Below are 12,407 nucleotides of genomic sequence, written 5' to 3'. Positions count from 1 at the left end.
GAGGGCAGCAGGATTCCCGCTGCCCTGCCTGTTGTGGGGAGAGCACATGCCCTGCTCCTGTGTGTGTAAGGCCTGATCAAGCAAGGTGCTGAGCACCCTCAGCTCCCCCAGCAGCCAGTGTTCTGAGCTTTGCTTGTTCCGACCCCTCCCTGCAATGGAATTAGTCCCTGCTCACGTGTGCAATAGCTCCAGAACTCCAGTAAAGCCCCTGTCCCAGTCCCCAGTGCGAGACCCCAGCTTGCTTTCCCGCTGTGCAGGGCTCTGGGCTGTTGGGATTCCTTTAGCCCTCTGAGTGCCACAGCTGAGTCAGCGACTACTGGAGCAGAACAGGCTGGAACCCTCTTCTGCGTCCTCTCCCAACACGTCTCACCTGCCCTGCTGCAGCTGGGCCCAAGGGGCTCCCACCCAGCCAGCACCACCCCTTTCCCCGCTGAAACATTTGCCCTAGAATGGCTAGTGGTGGTAGCAAAGAGGGGGGTTGGCTTTCCCCTGTGGGTGGCTGTGAGGCGGAAAGGGGGTAGATTATATTTGACAGGGTAGTTATCTATAGAAAGAGTCTGAGCAGAAACCTGAGGGCCAGAAAGCCACAGTTTTAAACCTGTCTCTGCCACTGATTTCCTCTGACTTTGGGCAAGTCAGTTCACCTCCCTGTGCCTCAGTTTCTCCCTCTGAGAAATAGGGGTAATACGACTACAGAAGGGCATTGGGTTCTTCCGTAGACACAGGAGGTGCTGTGGATGCTCCTGAGGAGGCATTAGACTTTGCTCTTGTGAATAGGAAAAATCTCAAGCCGAACCCTTTGACTATGCGCACAGCTAGGACAGCAGAACTCCCCCGTCTTGTGCCCTTTCAGTTCTCAGTGCCCGCTGTGCTCGGGCGCCTACAGAACGCAGTTTAAATACCAGCCAGCTGATCTGCAAGTCAATTAGCTGCACCCCTTTATTCAACCCACTCATCATCTTAGACCTGCAGTTTCTGAAGCAGTGGCCTTATCAGCACTGCTCTCCTCTGCAGGAGGCATTGCTTTTCTACTGGCTGAATTAATCATGCTCGGCAACCTTTGGGGAGGAGGAAAAATACACCCTGCTTTGATGAGGCCAATTAAAGTCAGTTGAGCTCTTGTGAGAGAGGGTGTTTTTTCTCTGTATCAACATTCCTTTGGCTGCAGTATTTAACCCCAGCCGGTGCACGGCTCTGTGACGCTGGAGGAGAAGAGACAAAAGGATACATTTTAAAAGGCAGTTTGACTCGGCCCCTCGTTTTGTGACAATGTAGAGTCAGACCACGGTACTACAAAGCCCCTCAGCCTGGCTCTGAAATCCTCAGTGTGGATAATAAGGGGGAGATTTTCACAAATGAGTGTGTGCCCATGTTCCTAAATCCCCTTGTCACTTTAGAAATTCATAGAATCACCTGCTCATAGGGGGACATTTCTTCCTGGCCCCCATCACAGAGTAGCAACTCATGACTCAAAGCAGAGGGATTTATATTTGAGCTGCTCAGAACCTGTCAACACGCTCAGAAATGTTGACAAAAATAATAGGAAAAATGTTTCCCAAATTTAACAATTTCCTCCCCATTTTTCAGCCAGTTCAAGTTTGTCTCCCTGATTTTAAAGCCCTGTCTTCATTATCTGTAGAACTGGCGAGTCCTTTCTGAGACTCCTGCAAAGCTTTTGTCCTGAAGGAGAGTTTCTGGAATGAGTTCCACAGATTAATTATATGTGCTGCTGCAGGGGGAGAAAGTCCTTTTACCAGTTTTAAACTTGTTGCTGGTGCAGAGATATGAACAGAGCCAATATCTGATAGGTAGCACCCAAAGCCCTTGTCATTGGTTGGGAGCATGTGCCAGGCTTTTCCCATTTAAGACAAGCAAAAGCTAATGGGAGGTGAGAATTCTTACCAGCTGGAGAAAAGGGAGAGCCAATAGGCAGGAGCCACTCTAAAATCACAGCTGATTGGCTCTAAGGGATTGGCCCCAGAAGGACACGCTGGGGGGAAGAGGTTGCTATAAGAAGGTAACCCTGAACTAGGCAGAGTTAATGACAGGGCAGCTGGAGCAGGGGTTCTGCTGTATTGTGTTTATGATCACTCAGGGGCTGGGGCACAACAGGCAAAGAACCAGCTTGACTTTCAGATTCCTGGGTGAAGTTGCAGGGCTTTGTGAGAAGCGAGGTGAGGGCGGTCATGCCCTGTGGTCAGAGTCAGGAGCCAGAAACTGGAGCTAGGATTCAGAGCAGGAGTCCAAGCTGGAGACTGAGTCATGGGTGGAGCAGAGGAGGATCTGGGATAAGAAGAACAGAAATAGGCCAGAAGGCCCAGGAGTTAGGCAAGTAGGTAGGGTCCAAAGTGGCTGGCAGCCAACCAGGGATTCACCTAGTAGCTCAGACAATTTCCTATGCTGCCTCCTGGCTTAATTAGCTCGTCTGAGCCAAGTGGTGGGGCTGGATGCTTCCCCCACTCAGGAGCTTTGTGGGTGGAGCCCTTGGTGAGAGCTCTGCTAGCCCCCCTGGTTCTAGGGAGCTGTGGAGTGGGTAGTGGCCAGGGTTGAATACTGCCTGGGGCTGCTGGGGTTGGAGACCTGTGACCCCTCACAGGCTGGCAGTCAGGGACAAACAGGTTGTCCTTAGCTGAGCTGGGACTATCTTATTTTTGTGCAGTTCCCTGTTCAATGGGGTCCTGCTCCGTGACTGCGGTCCCTAGATGCTACCACAATACAAAAGATCATTGTTAAAAACAATAACTAACAAGACAATGACCCTGGCGTGAACACATCCACCTGCCCGTTTTAGCATAGTCACCTCGCAGAGCAGCGTCACGCTTGAATTAAAAATAAATCCGGTTGGGCTCCCTAGTCTTCCCCAAACCAAGAACGGGTCTGCAGCTCAGCACGGCTTGTGTGGGATGGGATGGAATCCCCCACAGCCCGCTCGTCCCAGCAGGAGCTGAGATTAGCTGTGTCCCGGACATTCCTGAGGCCGTGTATGTGTGAACAGATGAATGTGTAAAGGAATAGGTCATGTGAGACAGTTTAATTGTATGGACAGGCCATCAAGACAGATGGAGGCTGGACAATAAACACTCTGCTGCAGCGGCTCAGGCAATGAAGAAACAGCCCTACTGCTCTGTGGCTTAGACAAGACACTTGAATGTAACGTTCGCTTGCCAGAGTAATGGCAGTAGCTCAAGCTCACTAGAGGACCCTTTGGCTGCCTGCCTGTGTGTCCCATGTCCTCAACACCTGCCTGGCTGGTGACCTGTGACAGCGCCAGTTCCTGCTGCTCCTTATCCAGCACACGCTCTGCCCTCTGGGATTACAGAACGCCCACCGGACAGCTGCTGGGCTCCGCAGCCGCCCAGCTCTCTAGAAGGGGGATTTCAAATAATCACTGTGTTTGTGCTTTTCAAAGCCCCATGCAGTGCAGATACAGCACTCGCTGAGTCCGACAAATGGGCGAGCCTTCAATTCTCTGCAATGGCAAAGAAGTGACATGAGCTTCGCCCTGCCTAGGGCCAGACAGTAATGTTTGTTGTCAGAAAGGGGTTGTGGTGCAATGAAATTTGAGAAGTGCTGAGTTAGAGAGATGGGTCGTGCCACCAGGCCTCGCTACTCCCTTTCCATTGTCACATCTCTTCCTACTATGTTCTCCCTGCAGTCTCCCACTCCTCCCTTGTCTTCAGTACCCCTTCGCCCCCGAGAGAGATCCCCTCTCTGAACGCTATCCCGATGCGCCCTGGTGGCTTCCTGACTCTCTCTGCCTGTCTCTTTTCCCCAGCAGCTCGCTCTGCTGTTCTCTCTTGCACACACTAGTTCACCTGCTAACACTGTGCTCCCTGTGTTCTAAGTGCCTAGAGAGCCTGGGACTGAAATCAGCAATTTCTCTTTATGAATCGCTATGCCTCTCACACTGCTTGTGCCTGTGGCTCTTCGGAGGCCGAAATTTGTATGTCAAGGCCAGAAGGGACCATTTCATTCATCTTGTCTGACCTCCTGCTTAACCCAGGCCATAATTCCTGCACTGAGCCCATCACTTCCAGTTGAGCAAGACATGGCTCAGGCAGCAGCTAAACTCCTCCTGGGCGTGCAGTGCTGGGAAAGGAGACAGCCCAGACCTCTCCTACCCTCTGTTCGTCCCTGAAATGAATACGGCACGGACGGGGGCAAGTGTCCCCGGCTGCCCTGCCAGTGTGCTGCACTTCTGAGCGAAAGGGACTCTCATCCCATTTACCCTTTCTACATATTGGTTCAACAAGAGCTTTCTTCCAGTCCTCTGGAACTTGCCCTGTGTTCCAAGACTTATCGAAAATCAACACTGAAGCTCCAGCAAGCTCCTCAGCCAGTTCTTTTAAAACTTTTAATATATGGAGCTATACCTATCTCACAGAGCTGGAAGGGATCCTGAAAGGTCATTGAGTTCAGCCCCTGCCTTCACCAGCAGGATTTATATTCATTACTATTAACTTCCCCTTTCTTCCATTTGTTTTATATAAAAATGTAATAGCTGCCTTCATTTCCCCTCTAAACCAGATCAATTTTTTAATCAGCATGGCCTTCTTCCTTGCTTTTTTTTTTGAGCATCTAGTCAGGTGTTCTTAAACAATTCCTACTTGTCAGTCACATTTTTTTGATTGAATTCTTCCTGATTGGCTTGTAATAGTCTTCAGCTTTGTGAAATTGTCCTTTTTCCTCCCACACGTTCTAGAGAGGTGTGTGAGGAGCCAGTCATCCTGTTCCCTGATCTGGTGGTCCGTAGCAGACACCAACTAATACCCCATTTGTGGTTTATCTGTTCATCCATAAACATTCAGAATAATTTTCTTCCATGTTAGCAGTGACTCAGAAAGAGGTAATGCCATTTTTGACATAAAGTGCTTGTCCCCCTCCCCTTTTGCCCACTCAATCCTTCCTAAAAAGATGACAGCCATTGATTTTAACATTACAATCATATGAATCTTCCCAGCAGGTTTCAGTAAAACCAACTAGATCAAATTTATGCTCACAAATATGCAATTCCAATTCCTCTTGTTTATTACCAAGCTCCTACCATTGGTGTATAAGCAACGTCAGAATTTCTTCTCTTCACATCCTTGGGTGTCTGGATTGGTTTTGTTCTCAGCATCTTGATTTTGTTCTAAATGAATGTACAAGGGCCCTTGCCCCACCCAGCTTGCTTTATGGGCCCAATCCTCTGCGACTGTAGTCAGTGGCAAAGCTCACGGTGACTTCAATAGGAGCAGGATTGGGCCCTGTGCCCGGCTTTCCAAAGCAATATCAGCATTTCACTCCCATCGATACTGAAAGTGACACCAGCACACAACCAAAGCGCCAGCAGCAGAAAGCAGAACAATCGCACAGGATCACTCCACAGACAGGCGTGTCCAAAGGGCAGAAAACTGACTGAGTGTTTTATGAATAATTTTAATTAGTCCAAGGAAGACAACAACAACAAATAAATAAATAAGTGCACTGTTTCGAGACACCCCAGCTAGAAATCCATCTGCTCTGCAGGGCTCCCTGTTAATCGCTCTAGCTTACAATAAAGGACACAGACACGTTACTCAAGGCAGAATGTTCTTACAACATGTGGCTGCTTCAGTAGCTGTACGCCGCTGGTGTCGTGGGAGAGAGGAGGAATCGAGTGACTATTGCACAAACAGGAAAACAAAGAGTTCACAGTTCCCTTATATCGGTCAAATGAGTCTTCATCCCTCCCTGAAATAACCAAGGCCACTATTGGATCATCCCCCAGAGAGGCTGGGGGAAGATGGGGGTTCATAAGGCAGGGGAGCGAATGGGCCCCTTCAGCTACCGCAGACTGGGCCCCACATCTAGATCACAGAGCCGAATGCATTGCAAGATTTCAGCTCGGTTTTTCACACCCATTCGGTCTCACTCGAGAACACCAGCAGGAAGGGAGGTGAAGCCAGCAACAGGGGAAATGGCTGAAGAGGAGACGTCAGTAAGAAAAGCCTGGCGTGGTTTCCCAAACCTGCCAGGGGTTCCGAACACCCCCTCCTGACCAAAGGCGCAAGGCACAGCTCCCAAGAAAGGCCTGGCATGACTTCCCACCAACCCTGAGCTGCAGCAAACAAGACAGTCAGCTGGGGGAGCAGCTTATAGATCAGGAGTCTGAAGGAAGCTCTGACTCCAGCACCTTCACACAAGCCAAATGGCACGAGCAGAGCAAGCCACGGTTGATAATGTGGCTGTTTCAGGTTCCCTAGCCCAGCCCTCTTCTCTGTTCCAACAGCGTAAAAGGTTGAGCTAACCAGGACTCCAGTGTAACAAAGCCGGCTGCCAGTTCCTGGTGCTCAGCTTTACAATGGGTTCCTTGCCGCTCAGTGGATGGGAAGGATCTCGTCCTACACCACACAAGCAGGAGAAGGTGGGAGTGAGAGAAAGGGCCTCCTTGTGGGTACTGCTGTGATGCACTCTTTGGGGCTGCTGGTCAGAATGAGAGCTGAGCAAGGAGTGCCCGCGGGGTATTTGCTCGCACAGGGAACCCTGCAGGCAAAGCTGCAGGTGCAAATGCAGAGTCAGTTTGGAAACTAGGCCCGGTCTGTCCCATTGCTCCTCTAGGAGCATTGCAAAGGCCAGACGAGCTGCAGCCCTGTGTTCTGAGATATGGCCGGGGAGGGCTTCATTTTTCACCAGTGGTGATCTTTGGGCCTACCTCACACCTCGGGTAGACATTTAACCCACTTTGCACACACGTAAATGACTGTGCCAGGTGCAGGGCAACAGAGAATCAACCCCCCTCTCCCTGAACGTCAGAACAAGGGGGCTAAAGGCTCCAAGATGCACTTCCCTTATGCAACAGTCTCCATGTAGTCCCCGGAACCCCACACTCCAGTGCTCTGCAGTGCTGTGTCCCCACATTCCTGTGCTCTGCAGTGCTGTGTCCCCACATTCCTGTGCTCTGCAGCGCCCTGTGTCCCCACATTCCTGTGCTCTGCAGTGCCCTGTATCCCCTCATTCCCATGCTCTGCAGTGCCCTGTATCCTCTCATTCCTATGCTCTGCAGTGCCCTGTGTCTCCTCATTCCTATGCTCTGCAGTGCTGTGTCCCCACATTCCTGTGCTCTGCAGTGCCCTGTGTCTCCACATTCCCATGCAGTGCAGTGCCCTATATCCCCACATTCCTGTGCTCTGCAGTGCCCTGTATCCCCACACTCCTGTGCTCTGCAGTGCCCTGTGTCTCCACATTCCCATGCAGTGCAGTGCCCTGGATCCCCACATACCCATGCTGTCCAGTGCCTTATAACTCAATAATGTTTTAATCTCGCTCATTTCTAGAACCAATTCTTTCCCAGTGGGTTTGGAAATAATTTCCACATCAGTGCTAATGACTTTCTCCAGCTCCTGATGGCTTCTAAACAGCAGTCATCCAACGGTCATATTGGCAACTTGCCACAAACCCTGCATAACTTGCATAAACTGCAGCTGATGGCAGCTGCCTTTCTCTTTAACATGGTATATTGAGTGAAGACCACAGGTCCCGCATGCAATGCTCCAACCTGATACGTGCAGCCAGGAATGTGACTGCCATGAGCCTCCCCACTCCGTTAACATTGATGGAGGCCCATCCATAGGCCGCACTTTGGGCACTAGGAGTATGCTACTCTCCCTCTGCAGGAGATTAGTAATTCCCATTAAGGTAAATGGAAGTTACTTGAGTCCTGCTGCAGGAGAATATAGCCCCTGGAAGGCAGATCCCGTCTGATCAGCTGCTGCAGTGTAATGGTAAAGCACAGCTCTGCAAACCACCACGGACACACAATCCAGCACTCAAGCATGCATGCACTCTTTCTTTTTATACTCCTAAGGCAGAAATCCACACATTCTAATCAGCAAAGATTGCAAGGAGGCCTTGATTAAATAGCCCTTTTCTTGTTTCCCATGATAACTTCTATTTGTCTCTTATTGAAGAACCCCTGACGGAAAATAATTACCCATTTACAAACAAACCTGGTTTTATAGGTAAATGTGAAAGAATCTGACAATGTAACTGGCATGTGAAACAGACTATGGTGGAGATGTTTCATTTTGGTTCATTCCACTTCAGAATTAAGACTCTCTATAGTCGAGAGTCTTCCAGAGCGATTGCAAAGTTCCTTCCAATGGCAGCCAGTGATTTTATTCAAGTGGGTGGAAAAAGCGAGGGAAACTCACTTCCTACCCTAAAAGAATCAAATAAACCCTGATCCTTGGCTCTAGGGCCTATCTGACTCCCAAGCTAATAGAAAGCAGCTCTGGCCTTAAGATCACAAGGAACAGATTTCCCCTTCACTTTAGAATGTTTGTGGGTTTTATCGCTTGCTAAATTCATTGTTGCCTATTATTCAGCTTAGTCCATAGCTTCAAGCTCTCTGGGTTGGTTTTCTCCTCCATCTTATGAATTCAATAAATAAATCACCGGGCAAAGAGCGGAACAAAAAAAAGAGAAAATAAAAGTAAAGCAAAATGTAAAAAAGAGCAAGTGCTGGATGCATGTGGATATCTGTGAGGTGAATGTTTGCCAGCAAAAACAGAGGCTTTAAATGGAGTGTACGTTATAGTTTACCAGCATCTGGCTGATTTTTTTCAAAAAAAAACTTTCTCAATTACTAGAGATGTCTGATGCTGCAGCCTCTCTTTCTAATGGAATTTTTCCCTAGATACACTTCATTCATCCTAAACATTTATATTTCAATCCAGGAGCCAGCTTTCTTCCCCATCCTCCAGACCTCCTTAAGGGATAATACAGTAATACACTGAGAAAGCAATGACAGCCTGATTCCATTAAGTTCTCTCCTTAAACAGTCTTATGTTATAATACAAACGGAGTCCTTCTTATACTCACATAAATCAGGTGTTCAGCAGATCTAATCTCCTAACAGGTTCATCCTTTCATCACTTAAGAAGCATTTTATCTTATTTAAAGTGATAGAAATTGATGATCGCAGTTTTATTCCTTTATTCTCAGAACTGGTCTCCTCGTCGCTGTAATTTGGTATTCCGGGGATTCTTTTAATTCATTGGAGAGGTTTAGTCTTTAATCCAGACATCCATTGGAAGTGGATTTTGTGTTCTTATATCAGGTTTATAGCCAAGGCCAGATCCCTGCGCCCTTTATTCACATGACTAATCCCAAGGGGCCTGATTCTGAACCTTCTGGAAAGTACTGAGGGCCCTGATGACCTACTGATCCCAGCGTCAGTTACTGCTCTGCACCTGACAGCGTCAGGCTGATTGACTTCAGTGGGCGTGGTGTTTGCTCAACACCTGCACTGATCTGGCCCACTGATTTTAACCTCAGTCACCGATGTACACACGCTGTTTACTGCCTGCAGATCTTCCTCTAGCAAACCTCCCCAACGATGTCGGGATAAGAGGCCTGAGTAAGGACTGCACTGCTGGTTCCCACTGATTTCAGAGGAAGGAGGCTCAAGCTCCGGGGGGTAGGTCTTGATCCAAACCCAGTGAAGATAATGGAAAGACTCCCATTGACTTCAGTGCGGTTTTGGATCAGGTGTTTAGCAGGATTTCACCAAGACTTCTAAACGCTCGACAGAGAGTTAAAGAACACGGCACATGAGATGTAATTAACTGCACACAGATCATGACCTCTGGAGACCATTAAAAAATGTGGCACTTCAATGGAGTTGTTTTTTTTTCCAGGGTGATAGAGACCATAGTTCATCCGTGTGTCTTTACAATGATAGCAAGAACCAACCTCAAACTGCTAGAAAAAATACCTGCCTGTATATTGACAACCACCCAAAAGCTGGAGAACTTTAATAGTTATTTTATGGATAACTTTTGGAAGCATTGAAATAAAATATGATGAGCAATTCCATCACAAGCAGAATTACTTTTTTACTTGTAAGCATTTTTGTTTGGCTGTTTAAATATATATTTGTATGTGCCTAGGCACATTTGAATTAAGCCATTAATAGTATATATTTATTTATATACTATTATATATGAGATATTTATTGCAGTACACTGCAAATGTCACCTTTTGTTTGGATTACTTTCCTGTCTAATTCCACTTTTAAACTTCCTACTTACACTGTTTTTTCTCTCTATGCAGAATATTGTGCTTTACTTATATTTCAGGTTTTATTGCCAAGATGTTACTTCATCTCCTAATTGCAGACCATGTCTCCTGGCATCAGCACAAATGATCAGACTCAAACTTCTGAATGGGGAAGAACAGTTCATTTAAAATGAAAATCTGGAACTTGTTCAAAATGCAAGTCGTTTTTCTATTTCTTTTCTTCTGGACAAAGAACCAGATTTTTTTTTTAAAGGCTCGAGGACCGTGGATTTGCTGGTGTGACTGGTAGGTGGAGTGAAGCTTGTGTGCTGTCCATTTCTCTGTCCCGCTTTCAGAAGTAGGATAGGTGCAATGCAAATATTGTGAAGGACTGGAGAAGTCTTTTATATTCACATAACTTGTAAAAACGGTCACATTTTTCACATATTCTTCCCTTTTAGTTAGGAATAGTGAAAGCTCAGATTCGATGCCACACAAGTTTTAAAACGAACTATTGCTAAAAAGTTGTTCACTGTTGAAAATTATACCCTACATAAAAACCCAAAACACAGACTCTAAATGTGCTTTGTGTTCCATAAATAACCTAGCAGAGGACCACTGATCTGTAACTTTGGCCATGCTTATTACTGCAGGCTACCCTTGGCTGCACATCAGTCAAAGGTCATGAGGACGTAGTATTGTACATGGCACAGAAAACTTCCAGCTATCTTGAAGTTTTCTTTCATTCTAATGTCAGGGCTTAGGAAAGCAGCTCTTCCCAAAATGAAATAGAAAAAGAAACATTTGGTTTCCAAAAGGCTGCTGGACTAGGTACTTAGTTATATTCACTAGTCAGGTGAGTGTCCGATCTGCATTTTCAATGTCTGCTCTTGCTCCCAGATAGTTTCCTGCAGTAGGTGAAATTCCAATAGTCCTGCTCTGCTCCGAGGTGTGGCGTTAATGTAAAGCCTCCATGTCGAACCCCCCTTGGATCGGTTTGTTCCCCAAGAGTGAAGGCCCAAGGGACAGCAGGAGTGAGGGCTCTAAGAACCCTGGCTGATGGTTGTGGACTCTGTCACCTGGATCACTTCATTCTCTACCAGGGCTTGTCCCCCGTCGCCATTGAGCTGTCTCAGTCTCAGGTTTATAGATCCGTAGGTTTTCCTTGGCCCCCGGGAGCCCGGGAAGGTCCGCCTGCGGTACAGCTCCCCCTTGTACATGGAGAGCAGCAGCAGCCCGGAGAGCAGCAGCCCCCCCAGCGTCAGCAGGCCCAGCCCCGCGATGATACACCTGTCCAGGTGGGAGCCCAGGCGCGCGTAGTACATCTCCAGCCTCTCCATCTCCCGGGCCGTCACTGCGGCGGGGTCCACCCGGGGCTCCCGGGGGACGGTGTAGGCGATCACCACCAGCACGATCCCGCTCACGAGGAAGATCAAGGCCGAGACGAACCCATAGTCCCCGGAGTGGCCGGCGGGCTCTGGCGGGGGCCCATCCTCCGACCTGGGCGAGAGGTCTCCCCGCTGCGCCCTGGCCCGGGCGGCGCCTCCCCCGGGGCCGCTCCCCGCCTCCCCGCCGCTCCGGAACCAGGTTTCCTCTTCCTCCGGCGCCTGGTAGGAGGCGTTGTCCAGGCCGGCGGTGGGAGCTGTCCGCGGTGCTGAGCAGCCCCCGGCTCCCGGCCCGAGGCGGCTCAGCTCCAGGGGGCAGGAAGTCGCCATGGGCCAGCGGCTCCCCGGGGCATCCCCGTCAGCGCCGGCTCTGCGGAGACACGAGACGGGCCCGCAGGCCGGGCTGTGAACAGCCCGCAGCTCCCCGGCCGCGCCCTGCAGCGCCAGGGGCCCCGGCCCGCTCACCCAGCGGCCGCTCTCCGGGCTCGGGAAGCGCCGGGCAGGACCGAGCTTCCCCCGCGCTGCGCCCCGGCGCCCCGCACCCCCCGAGCCAGGGGCCGCCCGGGGGTCACCGCCGAGCGCCGCCGCCGCGGGGTGCGGGTGCATGGAGGAGCCCTGCCCGGTGCACACGGCAACGGCACCTCCCGCCCCCTGGTTGTTCTCCGCCTACCTGCGCGGGCCGCGCACCGCGGGCTGCCTGCGCCGGGGGCCGGGCTGGGCTGCGGGCAGCCCGCGGGAGAGCGCCGCTCCGCCACCCCGGGCTCTGGGGCCCCTGCACCGGCCGTGCCGCGCCCCGCTGCCTTCATCTGGCAGCGCCCCGGTGCCCTTCCGCGGCGAGGATGGAGGTCAGGGCGGCGGCGGGGCTGGGCTGTCCCGCCCCTGCGGCCCCGGGAGTCGAGTCACGCAATCCCCCGCCCAGCTCGGTACCAGCCTCCTCCCTCCCCGGCCCGGCCCGGCCCGGCCCGGCCGCTCTACATTCCCCAGGGCTGGCACCGCCAGACA

At 50.4% G+C, this 12,407-nt stretch overlaps 1 protein-coding gene across 1 annotated transcript; it reads right to left on the bottom strand.

Moving 5' to 3' along the window:
• Window positions 1-10,908: 10,908 nt before the first annotated feature.
• On the bottom strand, window positions 10,909-11,735 carry TMEM74B (transmembrane protein 74B). The gene has a single exon (XM_039497206.1). It carries the CDS (start codon window positions 11,733-11,735, stop codon window positions 11,064-11,066), a length of 672 nt encoding a protein of 223 aa, XP_039353140.1. The 3' UTR covers window positions 10,909-11,063.
• Window positions 11,736-12,407: the final 672 nt, after the last annotated feature.

This window comes from Mauremys reevesii, linkage group 13, assembly GCF_016161935.1.
Source record: "Mauremys reevesii isolate NIE-2019 linkage group 13, ASM1616193v1, whole genome shotgun sequence".
Lineage (NCBI taxonomy): Eukaryota > Metazoa > Chordata > Testudines > Geoemydidae > Mauremys > Mauremys reevesii.
This window is presented reverse-complemented; position numbering and strand designations above follow the sequence as displayed.